Raw genomic sequence first — 24,404 nt, 5'->3', positions numbered from 1 at the left:
AAAACAGAAACGATTGAATGTAAATCAGTTTATATACATTCATATTACATTATTATATGCGTTGCAACCCATTTGTGTCAATTTCTAGGTCCCAAATATTATCGATTTAGGTCCTTTAACATTGTGTATCGTACCTTATTACAGTGGACTCTGTCACATCCGACATCGTACGGGATCGTTATAATAATTCGGATCACACAGCGTTTCGGAATACCGAGCTTTCTCCAAAACCGAAAATACTGTAACTTCAAAAACCGGAAGTATTTTTATATTGTAGCTTCGAATCACCAAGCTTTGCGATTGGCCGACCAATTGACTGGCAGGTTGATCTTGTCCACTCCCTTAAAACATCTCGGGTTCTCTGCTTTACCGATCACAAGAGGCTTTAGTTTTTCACCGGTTGCGCTACAACAAAATAGGATTGTTAATCGTTCTTTAGAAATTTTTCCCCCTTTAGCGACCATTTTTTTTTATCACATAATGATCGGTCTGGTAATGCTCTAAAAAACAAACCCGTTTCATCACAATTGAAAATGTTTTCAGGAGAATAGCCTTCAACAATAGTCGGGATGCGCGCGGAATTCATCAACGCTATCGATGTCAACACCTGCACTTTCGCCACTAACTTTAAATCCTTTGATGTTAAAACGTTCTGTCCACGAAGAAAGCCAGCCATCCGATGCTTTAAAATCACCACAATTCATTTCATTCGCAAAAAGTAACGCTTTACTCTTAATTATTGGACCTGATATTGGAATGTTTTTACTTCTGGCGCGTACAAACCACTCATGTGTCATTGTGTTGACGTCTTCAAATTTTGAGTTGGTGTAAAATCGTTTCTTACTGCAGTTTAAATTATCGGCAAACTTCTGTTTAAATTGATCTTTACGCTTTAATATGTCTGACACTGTAGCTCGGCCAATTGAATACTTAAGGCTAAATCCTTCTGCGCAGGTCGTGGAACTTTCTCGAAATCTGCTATAAGTTGCCGCTTTTACATCTAATGTCAAATCTGTTCGGGCACGCTTTGCAGGACGTTCAGACATTTTGAATACAATAATGTATAATGATTATAAATTGTAAAATAATCAACAAAGAATTTATAACATTAGTCATTATCAAAGTAATCAACACAGATCGGCGCTTGCGAGTTTTAATCTCACCGATAATTAAATGGCGATTGCTTGTTAATCTTTTCTGGCTTCACACCCATTGAGTTTTAATCTCACCGATAATTGGATGCTTCACACCCACCGTTTGAAGTACTGATTATACGGTGTTGAAACAATGGAAATTATGTGGCTGATTGATGTCGGAATACGGAACATACATAATTCGGATTTACCAGCGATTTTTTGGCTGAAGTAATAAGGAAATAAATCGGGACACGAAAATCATGTCGGATGTCACAGCAATCCGTAGTGATCAGAGATCGGATGTAACAGAGTCCACTGTATATGTTATTACTATTTTCATCGTTATATTATATTGTTTCATCGTTATATATGCTGTTTAATAGTTATTGTCCCCAGCCTTTCGAAGAGAGCAGGGGACTATTAAAATGGGTTCATCTGTCTGTCTGTCTGTCCGTCACACTTTTTAGGACACAATAACTCTCCTTCTAATTGACATAGAATGTTCAAACTTGGTGTAGGTGTTTATTAGGTCAGTGCCTTGATGGAGTTTGAAGATGAACATTTTCTGCTTAGGGTAAGCAGAGAGAAGCAATATGATTGGTTGATGCTTTGGGACACGATAACTTAGTTCTATTTAAGTGAGAGTGACTTGTTAATCCTGTGTAAAACACCACCAAAAAATATTCATCAATAAAAAAATAAAAATTTAAATTTAAATTTTCTAAATTTGGCGTCAAAAGTAGCATAGCTGTGAGCCCTGTCTCCAGCTATGCCAAAATGTATCGAAAGTTGAAATCGTCGATTATTATTAAAAGTAATGCTATATTTTCGGTGATGTGAAACCCTAATAATAATCTTAACAAAAAGGGGGGGGGGGGGTTGGATGGCCGAATGGTTAGCACATGCCTGCTGTATCATAAGGCCTGTCATTGAGTCAACTGGCGTGGTTTCGAATCCCCGGTTGTACGTGACAAGGAGTAGGGTCGCCTGTCCAACCTTGTCGGTTTTCTCCGGGTTCTCCGATTTCCTCCCACTGCTAAAGACCCCTATACGCAAGCGAATTATTGAAATAAAAATTAAACCATATGTTAGTCCCGAAATGACCTAGTTTGTGTCGAGTGGATGTTAGACCCCATTTCTCTCTCTCTTTCTTAACAGTGTGAAACCCTAATAATCCAAACGAAAACAATATAGTGTTTCACACAGGATACGCAGTGTAAAACCCTAAAAATAGACCTGTAAGCAGCACTGAACCGGCTTTCAGGAAGCAGACAGGAAGAGTGTCATATAATAACCCAAACGATACTTGAGTTGTTTTGATCCAGTGACACCCGACTGAGAAATCGCGATTGTTACTGTTTTTTTCAAAATATCAGATTTTTTCGGCTACTTCCAGTTTACACATCATTGTCGGGTGGTATGGGAACTTAACTTCCTGTATCAGACGTTTCAGAAAAATCCTTTTTAACAGTTTGAAAAAAAAAGAAGAAAATTAGAAGAGCATTTTCAGTAATTTAACAATTGAGCCCCTTTTTGAACCCTTTATATCATATTGAGGCTTTTATATTTGGATTCACACCCTAGACCACCGATAGGACTGTGAGTAACAGAAGTTAAAGAAAAGAAATAAGAGCAGTTTTTGAAATAAAAGCATCTGAATAGTCTCTAGGCCTACAATTGTTTAAAATTGCTAATTTCTTGGTATTAGAAGGCCTACAGTCCTATAATACTAGATACGCCATAATATGCAAAGTATTTACTCGTATGGTTTTGGGGTTATGATGATATGTAAAAAACTAATCAATTATCTCATATGTGTGTATTGAACATTTTTATAGGCCTATTTAAAATTAAATTTTAATATCATGAATTTATTATTATTTCTTAATAAAAGCGTTTGCTAATAACACAGCGTAAATCAGAGAAGTTTTATATAGGAACCAAGGGTATTTTATATGGTGACAATTCTCAATAGTTTCTGTTTTCCAAAATACCATAAAACTACGAAATTCAAGCGATTTAGTTTATCGATACGCATTATTTCCATTAAAGCCTGCGAGTATATCAAATGCCAAGGTCACGAAAGGGACATGAAAGTTCAAGGCCAACCCACTGATACATTTCAAAACGAATAATACGCAATTAATGTATTTATTTCATCTCTCTACAACTGTCTGGCCATGTGCTACAATGTATGAAACTCTCCTCATTGGTATTGTAACGGTTAGTTCAACCTGGCAACAGTTTACAGTTCCGAAGCGTTTATGCCTACCATAAGTGCCCTCGCCAGAATTGTGCACTGCGCGGGCGCAAGCAATTTAAACTAAAATCTATTAAAATTGCATTTTAAGTTACAATCGATCTTCGTGAAACGCATAAAATTTAAAATTTCATTTTGATTTTAGTTACAATCTATTTTAGTGATTTTAGTTTAAGTTTTTGTGAAACAGGGCCCTGTTTTCAAAAATAAGAAAGATAGAAGAGCATTTTCAGTAATTTAAGGATTTTTATACGCCCACATTTTCATGTGGACGTATTATGCCGTCGCGTCCGTCCGTCCACAATTTATTTGTGGACACTCTAGAGGTCACAATTCTTATCCGATTTTGACGAAACTTGAAATATAGGTTTATCTCCAAAAGATCTCGGCTGCTTTCGATATTGGCATGTATCGGATCGAAACTTCATGGATTATGGCCCCTGTTTGTACGAAAAATCACGTTTTTAGCTTGTAGACCCTATAGAGGTCACAATTTTGATCCGATTTTGTTGAAACTTGAAATGTAGGTTTATAACCCAAAGATCTCTGTTCCTTTCGATATTCGCGCATATCGGACCATAATTTCCTGAATTATGGCCCCTGATTGTACGGAAAATCGCATTTTTAGCTTGTGGACCCTATAGAAGTCATAATTTTTATCCGTATTTTTATCAGGAAACGGGGTTATAATATTGTGCAAATTTGAAGTTACCAATAATAATGTAAATATATATTCACACGATTGTTCATTGCTCAGAATTTCAGCTTGTATGTATGCATTGGTATGTGTATGAAATTCATTATTTCTGTTATCTACTATCATATTACGATTTTTAACCATTAATCAATACAGATCAAATCCCACCTGCCCCAAAACATTCGCCAATCCGTATGTAACGAGAGTAACTATAAATTGTAAATCAACTAATAATACACATTGTGCCATAGGGCAACCGTTGTAAGTTTGTCCGTTCATTACAATTTAACCAATACTAATCACTTATTTGTAAAACTCACCAGAAATTTATATAGTTAATGATTTCACGCTCTACTGGTGTAGATCAAAGATAACTGGCAGTTTCACTCAGATAGTGAACCGGAGCTCGAATAGTGACGCGTTTGCCAATTTCTCCCGCACGAGTCTGACTAGTGATATGTTCGGATTTACTCACATTTGTTTAATTACTCACGTTATTTTTACAAGTAAGGAATACTAACCAATTGACTTAAATACTCACCTTATGATTATTACTGACCATTTATAGGAATACTGACGTACGGTACAAGTACTGACGAGTTTAAGCGCCTACTGATAACACGTATATTTCTCACACATTTCCATGAATAGTAACCACAATGAACCTTTTCTACTTCATTTAAGGATATTCTAACACAGAGGCCAGTTAGTCAATACTTAAAATAGGTTCTACACACTATGCACCTAGCAGTGTTATATCCCTTGATCGTCATAACTAACAAGAAGATGGTGGCTTTTTGTGACTATATTGAAGTGAAAACATACTTATTTGATGAATTGAACAACAGTTTTATTGCTGCTTTAGATACATTTTGGAATGATAATACTAGACTTTATGATTCAGAAAATTAAGCGCTTGAGACTAAAGTTAATATCCAATTTAAATTTATACACAGTGTTAGATTAGGAGATAAACAAGCCTATTGCTTTTCAACGATTTGAGTACCAGCATTATGGCCCTTGATCACTTGAGATATCTTGTGGACGCTGTAGAGGCTAATGTTAATATGAATTTATACACAGTGATTAAAGTCATGAGACAAACAATCGATACAAATTCTAATGATTTCTGATAATTACTTAATGGGTTGTTACTTGTAATCAGATTTAAGTGTATTGTAAATATTTTTATTACCGACAAAAGAAAAAAATATGTGACAGCCCTTCCTGACTGCGGGGACAACTTAGCTGCTGTAGGTATGTTTCGTTGCCTGGCAACTTATCTTTAGTATCGCAGCATCTGTTTGGAACAAAGGACGTACAGCAGGAAAAGGGGCTCACAATCTCCATTGGGGCAATGGGAATATGATGCCACTGACGCGGGCATTTCAATAAGTATTTGAGGAAACTCTTTTGAAATTTGAGGGCACTTTTTAAGAAATGAGCGCATTTTTTCAGAAGAGAGGGCACTTTTGCGGAAGGAAGGGCACATACCCACACATACCCGTATACCCTGGTAGGAAATCTCATCGGATTCGAGAAGTTATCACCATTTCCGTTTTTTGTTTTTACATTTATAAGGGCAGGGATTGTTCTCTGCACACTTTTTTCATATTTCATAGTTTTATTGGCAATAACAGCTCTGTGAATACATTTTTGTTGAAAAGTATCCGTTAAAGATGTCATTTGGGCATTTGTATTTTTAAGAAAGCTGATAAACTAGGATATGATACAGAGGAAATAAAAGTGGCAATAGATGTAGAACAGTCACTCAGTGGTACAATTCTGTGGCTGAAGGAAAGCTGGCAACCTTTTCTAGATAATATAGTATTTCTTGCTACTCAGTGTGGGCAAAATCTAGATAAGAACGATGTTGGAGAATTGTCAGAAGTTGAAGCAAAATCTGCTCTCAAAACATCAAAAGGAAATATTGACGAAGCAGTTAAAGAATGTGTATTTACCAGAAGGAAATTGGTAAGAAAAATAATGAAATCAATACATAATGGCAATTAAATGAAGCCTTATTTATGGGGAGGTGCCACAATCCTCGAAAGAACTGTCTGTTGCTATACATTTTATATGCCCACATTTCATTGTGGACACATTATGTCGTCACTGTCACAAAATTGGACCTTTGATTCTTTTTGGGGAGGATTGATGGTTGTGTACTTATAGTTCACTTTAACAAAAACACAGTATAATTTAAATATCTTTATTTAACTACAATATAATATTAATACAATTATAATATATATTCATGTTATTATTCTCTAATGAGTTCCTTATATCAATGATTCAAATAACACAGTGAATCATATTTCTGCGTCGATGAGATGACGATGAGTTTGTGGTTAACGCGCACACAGCAGTCACTAAACTAAATATTCGACTCTCCACAGCACATTTATGAAGATGATTAAGATAAGGTTGATGTGTTATTCATGTAGATCTTTTAATCACCATAAAAAAAATAACTGGAATAGTAATGACCAGAGTAACAATATAGGTAACACTATCCGTAGCACATTAACATTATCAGAAACAGAAACAGGTCACCTATAAAACATACCACAATATTTAATAAATTATAAAAATATTTCTACATTTCCACGATTCTCAACATTACAAAAATCAAACAATACTTACAAGTAAATGTACTAATTCTTACTCATTAAAATCACACAGATTACCATTATAAAGACACACAGTTCAAACCAACGAGACACACAGTCTAAGTAACACTCATATAGTAACACTCATATAGTAACACTCATATAGTTGAAATATCTATAGGAATGATTCATGAATGATGATCAATGAATAAGTGTGATTCTCCCAAAATCCATCATTAGAGTGACTATATAAATTCATATCTCCCACCAGGTAAACTACAGTTTCACTCACAACCAATCAAACCACGACAACGAAACCGGCAGTCCACATGCATTCAATGCAATCATACCTGCAACCAGACATATGAATTACTCAACCTTGGCAATATTGACTATCATACATCTTACAAATAAACAATAAAATTAAATGTTTTTAAATCAAACTTTATTACCACAATCTGAAAACATGTTCACCAGTTGTCATAAACTGTAATTAACAACAATAACATATATAGTATATTTGTTAATTTACAAATACTTGTGACCTTGAAACATTCAGCAATACCAGCGTGAATATATATCTATTATTTGGTACATCCACGGCAAACTATATTGTAATAAAGATATTGTCATATGTGAAAACACCCCCAACTCATGAAGAAACTTCTATGATGTTTTCTGAAAAAATATATAATTAATAAACTCTACTTAAATAATCTGCTCCAACATTTTCTTTCCCTTTTATTGCTCATATCTTGAATCTGAAAGGTTGTAAAGCAAGCGCCCATCTCATAATTCTATTATTACTTACTTTAGCTTTATTAATATAAACAAGAGGTTCATGATCAGTTTCAACAATAAATTCTGTTCCATATAAATATTCCTGAAATTTATTTATACCCCATATTAATGCCATGCATTCTCTTTCTATAACTGAATACCTCGTTTCCCTAGGAAGTAATTTTTTACTGACATAAACAATTGGAAATTTACCATCGTCAAACTCTTGTAATAAAACGGCACCAAGTCCTACGTTACAGGCATCAGACCTAAGAATAAAAGTCTTAGAAAAATCAGGTAAACGAAGTAATGGAGTTGATATGCGCGACTATCAAAAGGAACCAAGGTCTTTGTGATATAAACGTAAATTTTAAGTTTCATCAAAATCGGATAAAAATTGTGGCATCTAGACGGTCCACAACCATGATATACCATATTTATACTTTATTTGCGTACGAGGGGAGGCCAATTGTCCGGAAATTTTTGTCCGATTTTCATGAAATTCAAACTCAACCATCATTAGTGTGTAACGGTGATATATTCACACGTTTTGTTTTTAAATCAGATAAAAATTGACAAGAATTCAATAGGACGGTTCCTGAACATACATGAGACCTATGTTCAGAGCTGAACTAGGAAGCTATTATGACAAATACCATTATTCAAAAAGCATTGAGATCAACCAGCTTATATATAAACATAAATAAATGTTGATCCAATTACTTGTAGTTTTCCCTGGTTGTACGTGACAAGGAGTAGGGTCGCCTGTCCAACCTCATGGGTTTTCTCCGGTCCTCCGGTTTCGTCCCACTGCTAAAGACCCCTACGCGCAAGCAAATTATGGAAATAAAATTGAAACATTGTATGTTAGTACCGAAATGACCTAGTTTGTGTCGAGTTGACGTTAAACCCCATTTCACTCTCTTCCCCACTTGTAGTTTTCGTGTAATGTTGACAATAATATTATAATTCATAGATTATTGTTAACCAAAATATGTGAGAATTATTTCATCCTGAAAATGACATTTTTCAAAATGTTTCTTTTGTTATGTTTAGATTTAATTCAATAAATAGATAGAACTCAATGACCATTGAATACCGCTTGGGCTATTCAATGGTTCAAGAGAGTGTATCCCTGCGCAAGTATTCCACGTGGAATGCGGCAGGGATACACTCAAGTGAACCATTGAATAACCAGAGCGGTATTCAATGGTCATTGTGTTCTGTTTTTATTCTATAACTATACATGCAAATCCCAAAAAAATACACTGTACTATCCATACTATCAAAAAAAACCTCAAAAAACATAACCAATAATGTTAAAATTTATCAGTGGTGACGTCGTTACAGTTTGACGTAATTCTGAAAGGGACATCATTCTGGACAAAAGTAGTATGTGTCCAAGCCATTGAACACAACCATAGGTTATTCAATGGCTGTATTCAGTGGCTGTATTCAATGATTGTATTTGCATGTAGTTATAGAATTAAATACATGCACATTTTCGTTTCATGTCAAAATTATCAAGTATGAAGATGTAAATGGTGATAATAGTTTTGCTCGTGAATTGGTTCTGGAAGCAATGCATCAATGTTTAGGAAATAAAGGGCTGATAATAGATCAATTGCAACATGCACAACTCAAACCATTTGTTGATCGGATCTGGCAAGATGCAGATATTATAACACCAGTGATCAACTATTCCATCTCAAAAATGGATAGACGAAATAGTATATCTACAAGCATAATTGAAAATGAAACATTCCAGGCAACCATAAAAAACAAAAATGTAGATGTTGAGGTAAATATAACATTTTTTGTATGTATTCACAATGCAGTGTCAATTTAACAGGCCCGGAATGGTTTTAAGAAGCTAAACCTTTATGATTGAATTCGTATAGAAAGTATTAAATTGGATTAATGAGTAATTTTAATTAAGGATGGGATAAATGTAGTACTATGCGTCGCTGGTTAGACGCGGAGAGTACAAAGCAACAAAAACTCTGCACATCCAATGTGTGACGCATACTGTCTTCTCTGCTGCATATGTGGAAAGTACAAAGCAACAGAAACTCCCCACCTCCAACGTGTGACACATACTTTCTTCTCTGCTACATATTTTAATAGCCTTGTGATCGTCTAGTATTGTTTCTGGTTATATCTGTTTCCTGTATTCTTCTGTATGTGTGTAAGTATATGTTTGTATGGGTGTGTGTGTGTGCGTTTGTATATGTTGTATATCGAGGTCACACATCTGAATACACACTTGCTAATCACGGACCTGTGTCAACCAAGGACTTTGTGAACTAAATCCAGGTCTGTAACGATGTTCAGAAGCCCGGATTTAATATTAAGGTCCATCAGTGGTGTTCCGCATTAGGCATTATTCTACAGTTAGGATGTATCTTTCGTCTGTGTGATCTGAAAAAGGAAAAAATATGATTATGTGGATCATGTTCGCGGTTAGTGTTTATTGGACAGCGAGTGTATCAAGTCCTCAGTTAACCGATTTCTACAATGCACATCATATTATATTGTCAAGTGGAAGAAATAAGTTATTTCTTCCATATCTAAACTGAATAACAATGTACAAAGTCCTAATACCAGTAATGATAAAGTCAAAATACCTCTAAGGCAATAGTTAAATGTAAAACGTCAAATGTTAAGTGTCAAATGACAAACGTGTCTACATTTTACATCTCTCTCATTACATTTTACATTTGCGCTCTGTCACATCGCGTTTGTCCTTCACGCTTTCTTCATAGCATCTTTCGCACAGCATCATCTTTCATATGCAAATGTAGGATATCACGTGACTTATTAAAATATATGGAAACCTGACACACTATAAGCCAGAACAAGGATATTCACGCCACTATAACAGGAAATCAGCTTAGTACACAATAAGAAATTTACTTTGATACTTTGGATGGTACTTTACTATGATTACGAAGGGGCGGGGCTGTGCAATGTCCAAATACGACATTCCAGGTATCATGTTATATATTAGTGAAAAGCATGTTCATTTCTATTTGTAAATGGTTTTCTAGTACAATCATATTTTCATAATTCAAATCCAATAAATATCACAGACTAACGATGCCATCGAGAGTTGATTATGGTCTGGTGAATTAGTTAATTTGCCTAATTACTATTTTAGATAATATTTATAACACAAAGAAAGACCTGCAATAGACATATTTAGCTCTTGCATAATGCATGTTTAAGTGACTGCATGATGTGTGTGGGGGTAGGGGGGTATGTGATGGATAATGGCCGAAGACTGTCCATTATGTAAATAGAAAGAACTGTGAGGCGTTAGCCCCGAAGTTTTTCCTTGTATTTACATAATGGACAGTCTGAGGATATTATCAAACTTAAAACATAGCACCATAGAGATACAAATAATGGATAATTTTCTAAAACAACAAGCCATAAAATAATGGATATATTCTTAAAACAACACGCACATGCTCACGAATGCATGTGACAAAACACTCCAGTCATACAATGCAAGAATACAGACAGTCCAAAATATTCTAATGGAGACGGCATGTTTACAACACAGTCGAAAACAAATATTAATAATGAGAATATACTGGGCCTATATGTGTTAGAATATCTATATATGAAGTAGAAAAGGTTCATTGTGGTTACTATTCATGGAAATTCGTGAGAAATATACGTGTTGTCAGTAGTCGCTTAAACCCGTCAGTGCTTGTACCGTACGTCAGTATTCCTATAAATGGTCAGTAATAATCATAAGGTGAGTATTTAAGTTAATTGGTTAGTATTCCTTAATTTTGTCAGTATGTAAAAATAACGTGAGTAATTAAACAAACATGAGTTAAGCCGAACATATCACTAGTTAGTCGCGTGCGGGAGAAATTGAAAAAAACGTGACTAATTAAGAAACCGTGTCACTATCTGACATACATTTGAATACCATAACCATACTGGAATTAAATATGAAAAATAGTGAAGGAATATTACGGTTGTGAATTTGATGCCGAAGCAGGATCGACAAGCTTTAATGTATTACGAAAATGCTTAATTTTGTAGGGTAGTTACTGATATAAATTTGAATGCCGAACTGGAATTAAATGTGAAAAATAGTGAGGTTCACCAATTTTTATTACGTGGTAAAATGTCCGACAAGAAAATTTTTGAAATCCCATCACTGCTCTATAATAATCTCGGAAGGACATCTTTGTGGCTAGATTTACATCTGTCCGAATGTTATGATTTTTAAAATTTATATAACTCAATCAAGGTAGCCAAAATGTTTGGCAAATGCCGTCACCCATAATTTGAAAATAAACACATACCATGGCATTCTTTTGTAGTGACTAATTATGTTGTATAGTAAACGTGACATAAACACCTAGGGATTAGTCTCAGTTGATCAGGATAATGTGTATAAAAGAGACTGGATGTATATTCAATCACCTAGCTTTGTGAAAGTTCTTTATTATGAATGGTAAATTGATTAATGCGGTATATTTAACACGTGTCTTAATCCCCACTATTGCGGTTTCATTGTTATTTTAATGTTATAAGAATAGGTTGACCCTTATTGCGATATCACCTCGGAGCGGACGTTAAATAAAGCTATTTCACAAAAACTTATTCCTTGCCTGCAAAATCATTTAATGTCGAAGCAACCGTTTACCTATCGAGTTCTACTACAATAATTTGCATTGTGTTTTGTTGAAAAGGATTGCTAAAACTTATACGGATATCTTATCAACGAATAACCCGTTATTCCCTGCATTGGTGTAAATGCGATGTCAGATATAGTTTAGTGTTGGTGTATGAGTTGCAATGGATACAGATCATTGTCCATGAAAACGACATTGAAACATATTCAGCGTGGTAGATGTAATGGTTTTGACAGTGACTGGCACGACAGATACGACAAAAAGCCTGATTACACAATTTCTGGCACGGCATTTACAAAGGTAAGACTTTGTCCACGTGAAACATTGTTTTTATGGTTGTATTGAGCGAATTTTGGCCGTTATGACCGCGTCCCATATTCCGTAGCAATGTAATTCGGGAATATTTATTTCTTTCTTTAGATTTTCAACAAAAAAAAATTAAAATATTAAAAGAAATGTCCATACAACTTTTGTATCCGAGTGAGCTTGTATATTATTTTGGGAAATATACTATATAACTAGACCTGCAAGCAGCACTGAACCGGCTTTCAGGAATCAGACAGGAAGTGTGTCATACAATAGCCCATTCATCGAGCTACCAAACGATACTTTAGATGTTTTGATCCGGTCACACCGACGGTGAAATAACGATTTCTGCAAAAACACCTATTTTTTCGACTTCTTCTTCCGGTTTACGTATCATTGTCAGAATAGATTTAACAAGTGGTATGGGAACTTAACTTGCTGTACCAGAAGTTTCAGAAAGATCCATTGGACAGTTTTTAAAAGAAAGGAAAATTAGACGATATTTAACGATATTTAGCAAATGATTGGTAGTCTGATGCCAATATGTTACCTCCCTTATACCATTAGAAGCAGATTTACAAAGATAACCATTCTTCGACTTTTTATCAAAGATTGTGGCCCTTTTTGGACAATTTATACTATATTGAGGCTTTTAAATTTGGATTCACACCCTAGACCACCGTTAGGACTCTAAGTAACAGAAGTTTAAGAAAGGAAATAAGAATAGTTTCGAGATAAAAGTGTCTGAATAGGCTCCAAAAAGGAAAATACTAGATTTGCAGCGTCACATAATATATTGCCTAACAAGCGAATTTGTACCATTAGGATGCCAGGAGCCATAAAATTAATTAAGAACGCTCTGTGTGTGAAATAGTTTTACTTGACGTACGCTTCCACCTAAATTGCAGACAAGAAATTAGTGTTTATCTAATCTGGACTTATAGGAGTCTTGAGTAACAGAACTTTAACAAAAGAAATCATAAAAGTAGTTTTGGAGTTAAAAGCGTCTGAATAGGCTCTAAAAAGGAAAATACTACATTTTCGGCGTCCCATAATCTATTACCTAACCATTGCATTTGTATCATTTGGATGTCAAATAATAGCCCATTATTAAAGCTACCCACCGATACCTTATTTGTTTTGATTCGATGACATCTGGCGTAGTAATCCCTTTTTTCGCTAAAGCACCATTTTTTTTTACTTTTTACGATATTTTATTCAAAATATCGGATATTTTTTCGAATACTTCCGGATTTTGGATCATTGTCGGGATAAATTTAATGTGTTAAATGGATACTTAACTTCCTGTAACAGAAGTCGTCCCCTGAGAGGGAAAAGGTCGTAAGTGACATTTTTCACTTTTCGAGAAAATCAAGTTTAAAGGTTTGAAAATGGTCCTATAAAATTGTTTATTTATTGTTTTTTCTAATATTTTGTACAGTATGTTATGATTGGGAATAGCTAGAAATACAATATAAAGTTTTCAGTTATCAGGTGTGGTAACTCGGAAAAGTCACTTACGACCTTTTTCTACTCTCTACCTATAACCAAAGATACATACTTATTGCTGTTTACGACCTTATGTGATTTTGCCATGGGGTGGAAGTTATATTGGTCTTACGGGTACGCTTTGGATCTTAAGGTCTGTAATTGAGTTAAGTGGCATGGTTAACAGTATGGTAGCCTGCTCAACCTCGTTGGGTTTTCTCCGACTTTCTATCATTGATACAGACCCCTACGCGCAAGCAAATTATTGAAGTAAAATTATGGCCTAGTTTGTGTTCAGTGGATGTTATACCCCTCTCTAACCCCAGGCCCCTCTTCCCCTCACGCTATCTTGATACCTTTCTCTGGCTCTCGCGCGCACCCTCCCTGTCAAGCCTCACGTTATCGTACAACCTTCTCTTTATCTCACTCTCCTTACCTCTCTATCTCGCCCACTTGTTATCTCGCTCTAGTCCCCACTCTCCCTTGCTGTGCCCCCCCCCCTGCTCTCCCTTCTCTATCGCTACTCCCTACCCATGCTAGCTCCCTCCCTACCACCCTCAGCCTTTAGCTCATTCTCTCTCTCGATCTCTTCTATCCTTCTCACAGTAGATTGATAGTATCATCACATCGCAGGCTTATCACTATCTCTCTCTAACCCCCCACCCCCTCCGCCCCTCACCCACTAGATTGCTCTCCTCATATCGATAGTTCTCTTTAGACCCCGCCCCATCTCTCCATCTCTAGCTCTCGCCTTCTATCTCGCTATCTTCCTAGGTCTCTATCTCACGCGCTCTAGCTTTCTCTCAAGCTCACGCCCTCTCTCCCGATCTTTCTTGCTCTTTCTCTAGTTCTTTATCTTGTGGATTCTCTCTCTTTCTGGGGGGTTGGATGGCTGAATGGTTAGCGTGCGCGCGCTGTATCATAAAGTCTGTCATTGAGTCGACTGGCGTGGTTTGGAATCCCCGGTTGTACGTGACAAGGAGTAGGGTCGCCTGTCCAACCTCGTGGGTTTTCTCCAGGTCCTCCGGTTTCCTCCCACTGCTAAAGAGCCCTACGCGCAAGCGAATTATGTAAATAAAATTAAACCATATGTTAGTCCCGAAATGACCTAGTTTGTGTCGAGTGGACGTTAAACCCCATTTCTCTCTCTCTCTCTCTCTCTCTCTCTCTCTCTCTCTATCTCTCTCTCTCTCTATCTCTCTCTAATAGTCTAAGCTTACTCTCTAGCTCTCGCCCTTCTCTCTAGTTTGTTCTCCCTCGAGGTCAAGCTCTCCCTCACATCTTTCTTTTGCGAGCTAACTCCCTACCCCCCCCCCCCTTAGCTTGTTCTCTGTAGCCCCACCCCCGCCCTTCTCTCTCTCTCTTCTCGAGGGACAAGTCTCATCCCTTGGCAGCCAACTCTCTAGCGCTTTTTGACCTCCCCACTCGCCCTCTAGCTATCTCTCTCCCTCTAGCTCCCTCCCCCCCTTACCGATAGCTCTCTTAAGTCCCTCCCTCACTAGCCCATTCTGTAGCTCTTACTTTCCGTGTCGCTATCTCTCTAGGTCTCTCTCTATCTTACGCTCTCTAGCTCTCACCATCTCTCTCTTTCTCTAGCTCTTTCCATCTTGTTTCTTATCTTTCTCAGGGTGTGTGTGTGTGTGGGGGGGGGGGGTTGGGGGGTGGATGGCCGAACGGTTAGCATGTGCGCGCTATATCATAAGGTCTGTCACTGAAACAACTGGCGTAATTTCGATTCCCCGGTTGTACGTGACAAGGAGTATGATTGCCAGTCCAACCTCGTGGGTTTTCCCCGGGTCCTCCGGTTTCCCCACTGATAAAAGACCCCTACGCGCAAGCGAATTATTGAAGTAAAATTGAACCAAGTGGACGTTAATCCCCATCTCTCTCTCTCTACTCTTAAGCTCGCTCTCTAGCTCTTGTCCTCTCACTATAGCCCTCGTCCTCTCTAGTTCGCTCTCTCTAGCCTTCCCTCCCGCTAGCTCTCTGTCCCTAGCCCACCTCTCTAGCTACCCCCCCCCATCTCCCTCTCTATAGCCCTGTCTCTCTAAGTTACAATGTGGATCTCTCTTTCTCGCTCTCGGCCCCCACCCCCTCTCTCTCTCTCTACTCCACTCTTAAGCTCGCTCTCTAGCTCTTGTCCTCTCTCTATCTAGCCCTCGTCCTCTCTAGTTCGCTCTCTCTAGCCCTCACTCCCGCTAGTTCTCTGTCCCTAGCCCACCTCTTTAACTACCCCCCCCCTCTCTAGCTCTCTATAGCCCTATCTTTAAGTTACAATGTGGATCTCTCTTACTCTCTTTCTCGCTCTCAGACCCCCCCCCCCATCGCTCCTTCTCTCTCTCTCTCTCTCTCTCAAGGGGCGTCTCATTGCATCACAACCCTCTCTCTATCCCTCTCTAGTTCCCATTCGCTCTAGTGTGTACGCATACCGTACTACAGTCCATTGAAACGGCGAACGTGGGGTATTAAAAGCGTCTCTTACATGCAGTATCGCAAAAAGGCCCCCCTACAGCCCCGTTCTTTGTGTAGTCTACTGTGAAAAAAAACCACAACACAATTTATATCGAAAAAACAATCACTGTTTTGTACACATATAGCACGACGTTTCGACAAGTATCCCCTTATTGTTATCAAGCACAAAACGACAACGATAAGAGGATACTTGTCGAAACGTCGTGCTATGTGTGTACAGACCAGTGATTATTTTTTCCATATAAATTGTATTGTGTTTTTTAATGTGCCCAATCCCTAAATGTCACTCAAGGATTAAAGTCTACTGCGGGTTGATCAATTTTAAACACTACTATCGCAAAATGAAATGTACACAGGCTTTTGTGGGAAAGCCAGAAAGAAGTTTGCCAGAAAGAAGTTGCTACTGCACATATTTAAATGTCACTTATGACCTTGTTACACTGCCATCAGTGTACTTACTACCTTTCTCCGGTGACATCTTGGTAAAGTTTTCAAATTACTACCTAATATTAATTACCCATATTGTAGTTTGTATCATTGCAATTGTCACCATTGTTTGTTATAACCTGGAGGGGTCAATTTATAAAGTCTTGGTGCAAAAATATCAAATTTGCCTGTTTTGTCACTTGCGACCTTTTACCTCTCAGGGGACGAAGTGTCAGAAACACATAAATAAAAGAATATTTTCAATAATTTGACGATTTTTCAACTTTTTTCAAAGATTGAGGCCATATTTAGACCACCTATATTATTTCAATGATTTTATTTTTGGATTCACACCCTAGACCACCAATAGGAATTTGAGTAAAAAAAGTTTAAGAAAAATAGTAGGCCTTGTTTTCGAGAAAAAGGGCGTCTAAGAATGCTCCAAAACGGGAAATACTAGATTTTCGGCGTACCATAATTTATTTCCTAACAATCGATTTCGCATCATTTAAATGCCATAAGATAGTCCATTCATGGGACTATCCAAAACCACTTTTATTGTTTCGATTCCCTAATATCTAACGAAGAATTCCAGTTTTTGCCAAGAGCGCCAAATTTTTTACCTTTTTTTTTTCGTTTTTTGAACAACTTCCGGTATACGAATCATTGTCGAGATAGTTTTAACAACCAGTTTAGGAACTTGAATGGTAGCAGGGCTCTATTATTATATACTACAATATCTGATGTGATAAAATCCCCCCCTGAGAAATCCTATGTTCAAAAGTGTCCAAAATGTCAAAATATCGAAAATTAAATTTCAATAACTCAATACATAATATACATGGCTAGAATCGTAATAAGGTCAGCTATCTGAATATATAACTTTTTTTTGAAAATCTGTTAAAATAAAGAAATAATAGAGCATTTTCTAAAATTTGACGATTTTTCAACTTTTTTCGATTTTCAGTCCGTTATTTTACCTAGTTTTTGAGATATAGGCGTCCAAAAATGCTCCAAATCAGAAAATACTTGATTTTCAGCATGTTATATTTTGCTGCCCTGTCATACGATTCGTGTCCAATGGTTATCATATGACAGTCAAATCCCCGGGCCGCCCAACGATACCTTAATTTCTTTAATCCGTTGATATCGGGTGAAGAAATAACGTTTTTCCCAAAAGCACCCATTTTTTGCGTTTTCTTCAAAATATCGGACATTTTTTCGACCACTTCCGTTTTAAGGATCCTTGTCGAAATCGCTTTATCAGTTGGTTTTTGGCTATAACTTCATGTTCCAGAAGTTTCAGAAACGTCGATTCGGCCGTAAAACGAAACTCGGGCTCACAAAATGGGCAGAAAATTCGAAAAATAAAGGGTGATAACTCTGAATGAAAGTTATATTACTGGAACTGGATTTTCTTCAGATATCTAAAAATGTAGGTCAAATTTGAAAATTTTGAAAAATTACAAAAATTGTCTCCTAAACAACGTATTTTCAAATTTCGAACGACAAAAGCCATAGATGAATGTTCCAAAATGAAAAATTTGAGATAGCCATTGTCTCGGAAAAGATTCAGGGTTTCCAGAAATGTGAATTGTTTTAAAATATGTAAAGAATCGGCGAAACCACGGCCGATTTTTGATTTATTGCTACCGTTCAAAATTCGGCCACTTCCGGTCTGTGCAGAAGTTTCCAAAATGCTTTATCAGGTAACCACCACATGGTTTCCCGATAATTGAACCCCAGATCGATATCTTTTTTCGATCATGGAGAAATAGGCTTCCGCGGTAAATAATAATAATAATAATAACTAGACCTGCAAGCAGCACTGAACAGGAAGTGTGTCATACAATAGCCCATTTATCGAGCTACCAAAACGATACTTTAGATGTTTTGATCCGGTCACACCCGACGGTGAAATCTCGATTGTTGCAAGAGCACCGATTTTTTTACTGTCTTTTTTTTTAAATATCGAATATATTTTTGACTACTTCCTGTTTACGGATCATTATCAGGATAGATTTAACAAGTGGTATGGGAATTTAATTCCCTCTACCAGAAGTTTCAAAAAGGTCCATTGGACAGTTTTACCTCACTTATACCATTAGTAGCAGATATACAGATATAACGATTTTTCGACTTTTTTCAAAGATTGTGGCCCTTTTGGACCATTTATACTATTCTGAGGCTTTTAAATTTGGATTCACACCATAGACCACCGTTGGGACTCTGAGTAACAGAAGTTTTAGAAAGGAAATAAGAGAAGTTTACGAAATAAAAGCGTCTGAATAGGCTCCAAAAAGGAAAATAATAGATTTTCAGCGTTCCATTATATATTGCCTAACCCGCGAATTTTTACCATTTAGATGTCACAAGATCGTCCATTGTTCGAACTATCCAATGACACTTTAGTTGATTTGATTCGATGAAATCTTACGTAGTAATCACTTTTTTCGCAAGATCACCATTTTTTTACTTTTTATGATTTTTTTCTCAAAATATCGGATATTTTTTCGACTACTTCCGGATTTTGGATCATTGTCGGGATAGTTTTAACAAGTTGTTTGGTTACCTAACCTTCTCTACAAGAAGTTTCAGAAAAATCCATTCAGCTGTTTTCCAAACAAAGAAAAATAGAAGAGCATTTTCAGTAATTTAAGGATTTTTCAAAATTTTTCCAAGATTGAGTCTCTTTTTCGACCACTTATATTATTTCAATGCTTCTATTTTTGTACCCACGCTATAGTCCACCGATAGGACTCTGAGTAAAAAAAAGTTTAAGAAAAATCGTAGTTTTCGTTTTCGAGAAAATGGCGTCTCAAAATGCTCCAAAACGGAAAATACTGGATTTTCGGCGTACCATAATTGATTTTCTAGCCATCTAAATCGTATCATTCAGATGTCATATGATAGTCCATTATTGGGGCTATCCAGGGATACTTTAGTTCTTTTGATCCGCTAACATCTGATGGAGAAATCAAGTTTTTCGCAAGAGCGCTATTTTTTTAACCCTTTTTCTTCATTTTTTGAATACTTCCGTTATGAAGATTATTGTCGGGATAGTTTTACTAACCGGATTGGCTTATCAAATAGCATTGTCTGATCAGATAAAATGCCCCTGGGAAATCCTATGTTCAAAAGTGTCAAAAATATCAAAATGTCAAAATATCGAAAATTAAATTTCAATAACTCAATACATATTATACATCGTTAGAATCGTAATTAGGACAGCTATCTGAATGTATAATTTTGTTTTGAAAATCTGTTAAAATAAAGAAATAATAGAGCATTTTCTAAAATTTGACGATTTTTCAACTTTTTTCGATTTTCAGTCCGTTATTTTACCTATTCCATACACTTCCAAGTCTTATTGGATGGATTCATGCTTACGACTACCGGGGGGACTCTCGGTAGGGAAAGTTTAAGAAAAATCCTTGGAGCAGTTTTTGAGATATAGGCTTCCAAAAACGCTCCAAATCAGAAAATATTTGATTTTCAGCATGTCATATTTTGCTGCCCGCTCATGGGATTCGTGTGAAATTGGTATCATATGATAGTCACATACCCGGGCTACCCACCGATACCTTAATTTCTTTAATCCGTTGATATCTGGTGGAGAAATCACGTTTTCCCCAAAAGCACCCATTTTTTGCGTTTTCTTCAAAATATCGGACAATTTTTCGACCACTTCCGGTTTAAGGATCCTTGTCGAAATAGCTTTATCAGTTGGATTTGGACTATAACTTCCTGTTCCAGAAGTTTCAGAAACGTCGATTCGGCCGTAAAACGAAACTCGGGCTCACAAAATGGGCAGAAAATTCGAAAAAAAATCGAAAAAAAAGGGGTGATAACTCTGAATGAAAGTTATATTACTGGAATCGGATTGCCTTCAAGTACCCAAAAATAGAGGTCAAATTTGAAAATTTTGAAAAATTACAAAAATTGTCTCCTAAACAACGTATTTTCAAATTTCGAACGACAAATGCCATAGATGAATGTTCGAAATTGAAAAATGTGAGATAGCCATTGTCTCGGAAAAGATTCAGGGGTTCCAAAAATGTGAATTGTTTTAAAATAGGTAAAGAATTGGCGAAACCACGGTCGGTTTTTGATTTATTGCTACCGTTCAAAATTCTGCCACTTCCGGTATGCGCAGAAGTTTCAAGAATACTTTATCAAGTAGTCACCACGTGGTTTCCGGATAGAAAATTGAACCCCAGGTCGATATCTGTTTTCGATCATGGAGAAATAGACTCCCGCGTTAAATAATAATAATGATAATAACTAGACCTGCAAGCAGCACTGAACCGGCTTTCAGGAATCAGACAGGAAGTGTGTCATACAATAGCCTATTTATCGACCTACCAAACGATACTTTAGATGTTTTGATCCGGTCACACCCGACGGTGAAATCCCGATTGTTGCAAGAGCACCGATTTTTTTACTGTTTTTTTTTGTAAAAAAAATCTATCATTATCGGTATAGATTTAACAAGTGGTATGGGATCTTAACTTCCTGTACCAGAAGTTTCAGAAAGATCCATTGGACATTATACCATTAGAAGCAGATTTACAGATATAATGATTTTTCGACTTTTTTCAAAGATTGTGGCCCTTTTGGACCATTTATACTATATTGAGGCTTTTAAATTTGGATTCACACCATAGACCACCATTAGGACTCTAAGTAACATAAGTTTAAGAAAGGAAATAAATAAGAGAAGTTTTTGAAATAAAAGCGTCTGAATAGGCTCAAAAAAGGAAAATAATAGATTTTCAGCGTTCTATTATTTATTGCCTATCTGGCGAATTTTTACCATTTAGATGTCATGAGATCGTCCATTCTTCGAACTATCCGATGACACTTTAGTTGTTTTGATTCGGTGGAATCTGGCGTAGTAATCACTTTTTTTTCGCAAGATCGCCATTTTTTTACTTTTTACGGTTTTTTTTCTCAAAATATCGGAAATTTTTTCGATTACTTCCGGTTTTTGAATCACTGTTGGGATAGCTATAACAAGTTGTTTGGTTACCTTTATCTTCTGTACAAGAAGTTTCAGAATAATCCATTCAGCTGTTTTCCAAAGAAAGAAAATTAGAAGATCATTTTCAGTAATTTAAGGATTTTTCAACTTTTTTCCAAGATTGAGGTTCTTTTTGGACTACTTATATTATTTCAATGCTTTTATTTTTGGACTCACGCCATAGTCCACCGATAGGACTCTGAGTAAAAAATGTTTAAGAAAAAAATTAGTTTTTGTTTCCGAGAAAATGGCGTCTCAAAATGCTCCAAAACGGAAAATACTAGATTTTCGGTGTACCATAATTTATTTTCTAGCCATCTAAATCGTATCATTCAGATGTCATATGATAGTCCATTAATGGGGCTATCCAGCGATACTTTAGTTCTTTTAGTCCGCTAACATCTGATGGAGAAATCAAGTTTTTCGCAAGAGCACTATTTTTTAAAATCTTTTTTCTTCATTTTTTGAATACTTCCGGTATGGAGATTATTGTCAGGATAGTTTTAATAACTGGATTGGCTTATCAAATCGCCACAGGGCTATATAATGATATATTACATTGTCTGATCAGATAAAATGTCCCTGGGAAATCCTAAGTTCAATAGTGCCAAAAATGCAAAAATGTCAATATATCGAAAATTAAATTTAAATATTTCAATTTATATTATACATCGTTAGAATCGTAATTAGGTCAGCTATCTGAATGTGTAACTTTTCTGTAAAAAATTGTTTAAAATAGAGCATTTTCCAAAATTTCAAGATTTTTGAACTTTTTTTCGATTTTCAGTACGTTATTTTACCTATTCCAGACATTTCAATGTCTTATTGGATTGATTCATGCACAAGACTACCGGAGGGACGCTCGATAGGGAAAGTTTAAGAAAAATCCCTGGAGACGTTTTCGAGATACAGGCGTCCAAAAACGCTAAAAATCAGAAAATACTTGATTTTCAGTGTGTCATATTTTGCTGCTTGGTCATAGTATCCGTATAAACTGGGCATCATACGACAGTCCATTCCTCGGGCCACTCAACGAAAGCTTAATTTGTTTAATCCATTGATACTGGAAGGACAAATTTTTTGCGTTTTTTTTCGAAATATCTGTCATTATTTCGACTACTTCCGGTTTCCGAATCGTTTTTGAAATTGCTTTATGCAACGGTCTGACTTTATAGCTTTATGTTCCAGGACTTTCAGAAATATCGATTTATCCTTTCCAAAAAATATAAGGGTTTGGAAATGGGCAGAAAATTCGAAAAGAATCGAAAAAAAAAGGGCAACAACTCGGAATGAAACTTATATTTCTGGAATCGGATGGTCTTCAGGTATCCAAAAATGTAGGTCAAATTGTCTCGTAAACAACGTATTTTCGAAATTCGAACGACAAAAGCCACAGAAGAATGTTCGAAATTGAAAAATTTGAGATAGCCATTATCTCGGAAAAGATTCGGGGTTTCCGAAAATGTCATTTGTTTGAAAATAGGTAAAGAATTGACGAAACTACGGCCTATTTTCAATTCCGGAAAAAAGTACAAAATTCGATTACTTCCGGTATGCGCAGAAGTTTCAAAATTGTTTTATGAAGTAGCCACCGCATGGTTTCCCAATAGAAAATTTGGTTCCAGATCGATATCTGTTTTCGATCATGGAGAAATAGGCTCCCGCGGAAAAAAAAAAAAAAAAAATAATAACTAGACCTGCAAGCAGCACTGAACCGGCTTTCAGGAATCAGGCAGGAAGTGTTTCATACAATAGCCCATTTATCGAGCTACCAAACGATACTTTAGATGTTTTGATCCGGTCACACCCGACGGTGAAATCCCGATTGTTGCAAGAGCACAGATTTTTTACTGTCTTTTTTTTAAAAAACAAAATATCGAATAATTTTTTGACTACTTCCTGTTTACGGATCATTATCGGGATAGATTTATCAAGTGGTATGGGAACTTAACTTCCTGTACCAGAAATTTCAGAAAGATCCATTGGACAGTTTTACCTCCCTTATACCATTAGAAGCAGATTTACAGATATAACGATTTTTCGAATTTTTCAAAGACTGTGGCCCTTTTGGACCATTTATACTATATTAAGGCTTTTATATTTGAATCACACCATAGACCACCGTTAGTACTTTAAGTAACAGAAGTATAAGAAAGGAAATAAGAGAAGTTTTCGAGATAAAAGCGTCTGAATAGGGTCCAAAAAGGAAAATAATAGATTTTCAGCGTTTCATTATATATTGCCTAACCCGCGAATTTTTACCATTTAGATGTCATACGATTGTCCATTGTTCGGGCTCTGCAAAGACACTTTAGTTGTTTTGATTCGATGAAATCTTACGTAGTAATAACTTTTTTCGCAAGATCACCATTTTTTTTCACTTTTTATGGTTTTTTTTTCTCAAAATATCGGATATTTTTTCGACTACTTCCAGTTTTTGGATCATTGTCGGGATAGTTTTAACAAGTTATTTGGTTACCTAACCTTCTGTACAAGAAGTTTCAGAAAAATCCATTCATCTGTTCTCCAAAGAAAGAAAAATA

At 36.3% G+C, this 24,404-nt stretch overlaps 1 protein-coding gene across 2 annotated transcripts in view; it reads left to right on the top strand.

The window, feature by feature from the left end:
• LOC126814503 (E3 ubiquitin-protein ligase RNF31) overlaps window positions 1–24,404 on the top strand; it is a 384,135-nt gene that overhangs the window by 201,940 nt on the left and 157,791 nt on the right. For both annotated transcript variants that reach the window (XM_050539678.2, XM_050539679.2), the window contains exons 11-12: window positions 5,801–6,067; window positions 9,014–9,286. In XM_050539678.2, coding sequence (XP_050395635.1) covers window positions 5,801–6,067; window positions 9,014–9,286 — 540 coding nt within the window. The remainder of the gene's footprint in view (window positions 1–5,800; window positions 6,068–9,013; window positions 9,287–24,404) is intronic.

The sequence above is a fragment of the Patella vulgata genome, chromosome 3, assembly GCF_932274485.2.
Source record: "Patella vulgata chromosome 3, xgPatVulg1.2, whole genome shotgun sequence".
NCBI lineage: Eukaryota > Metazoa > Mollusca > Gastropoda > Patellidae > Patella > Patella vulgata.
The sequence above is the reverse complement of the archived record's forward strand: the minus strand, read 5'-3'. Positions and strand labels throughout refer to the sequence as shown.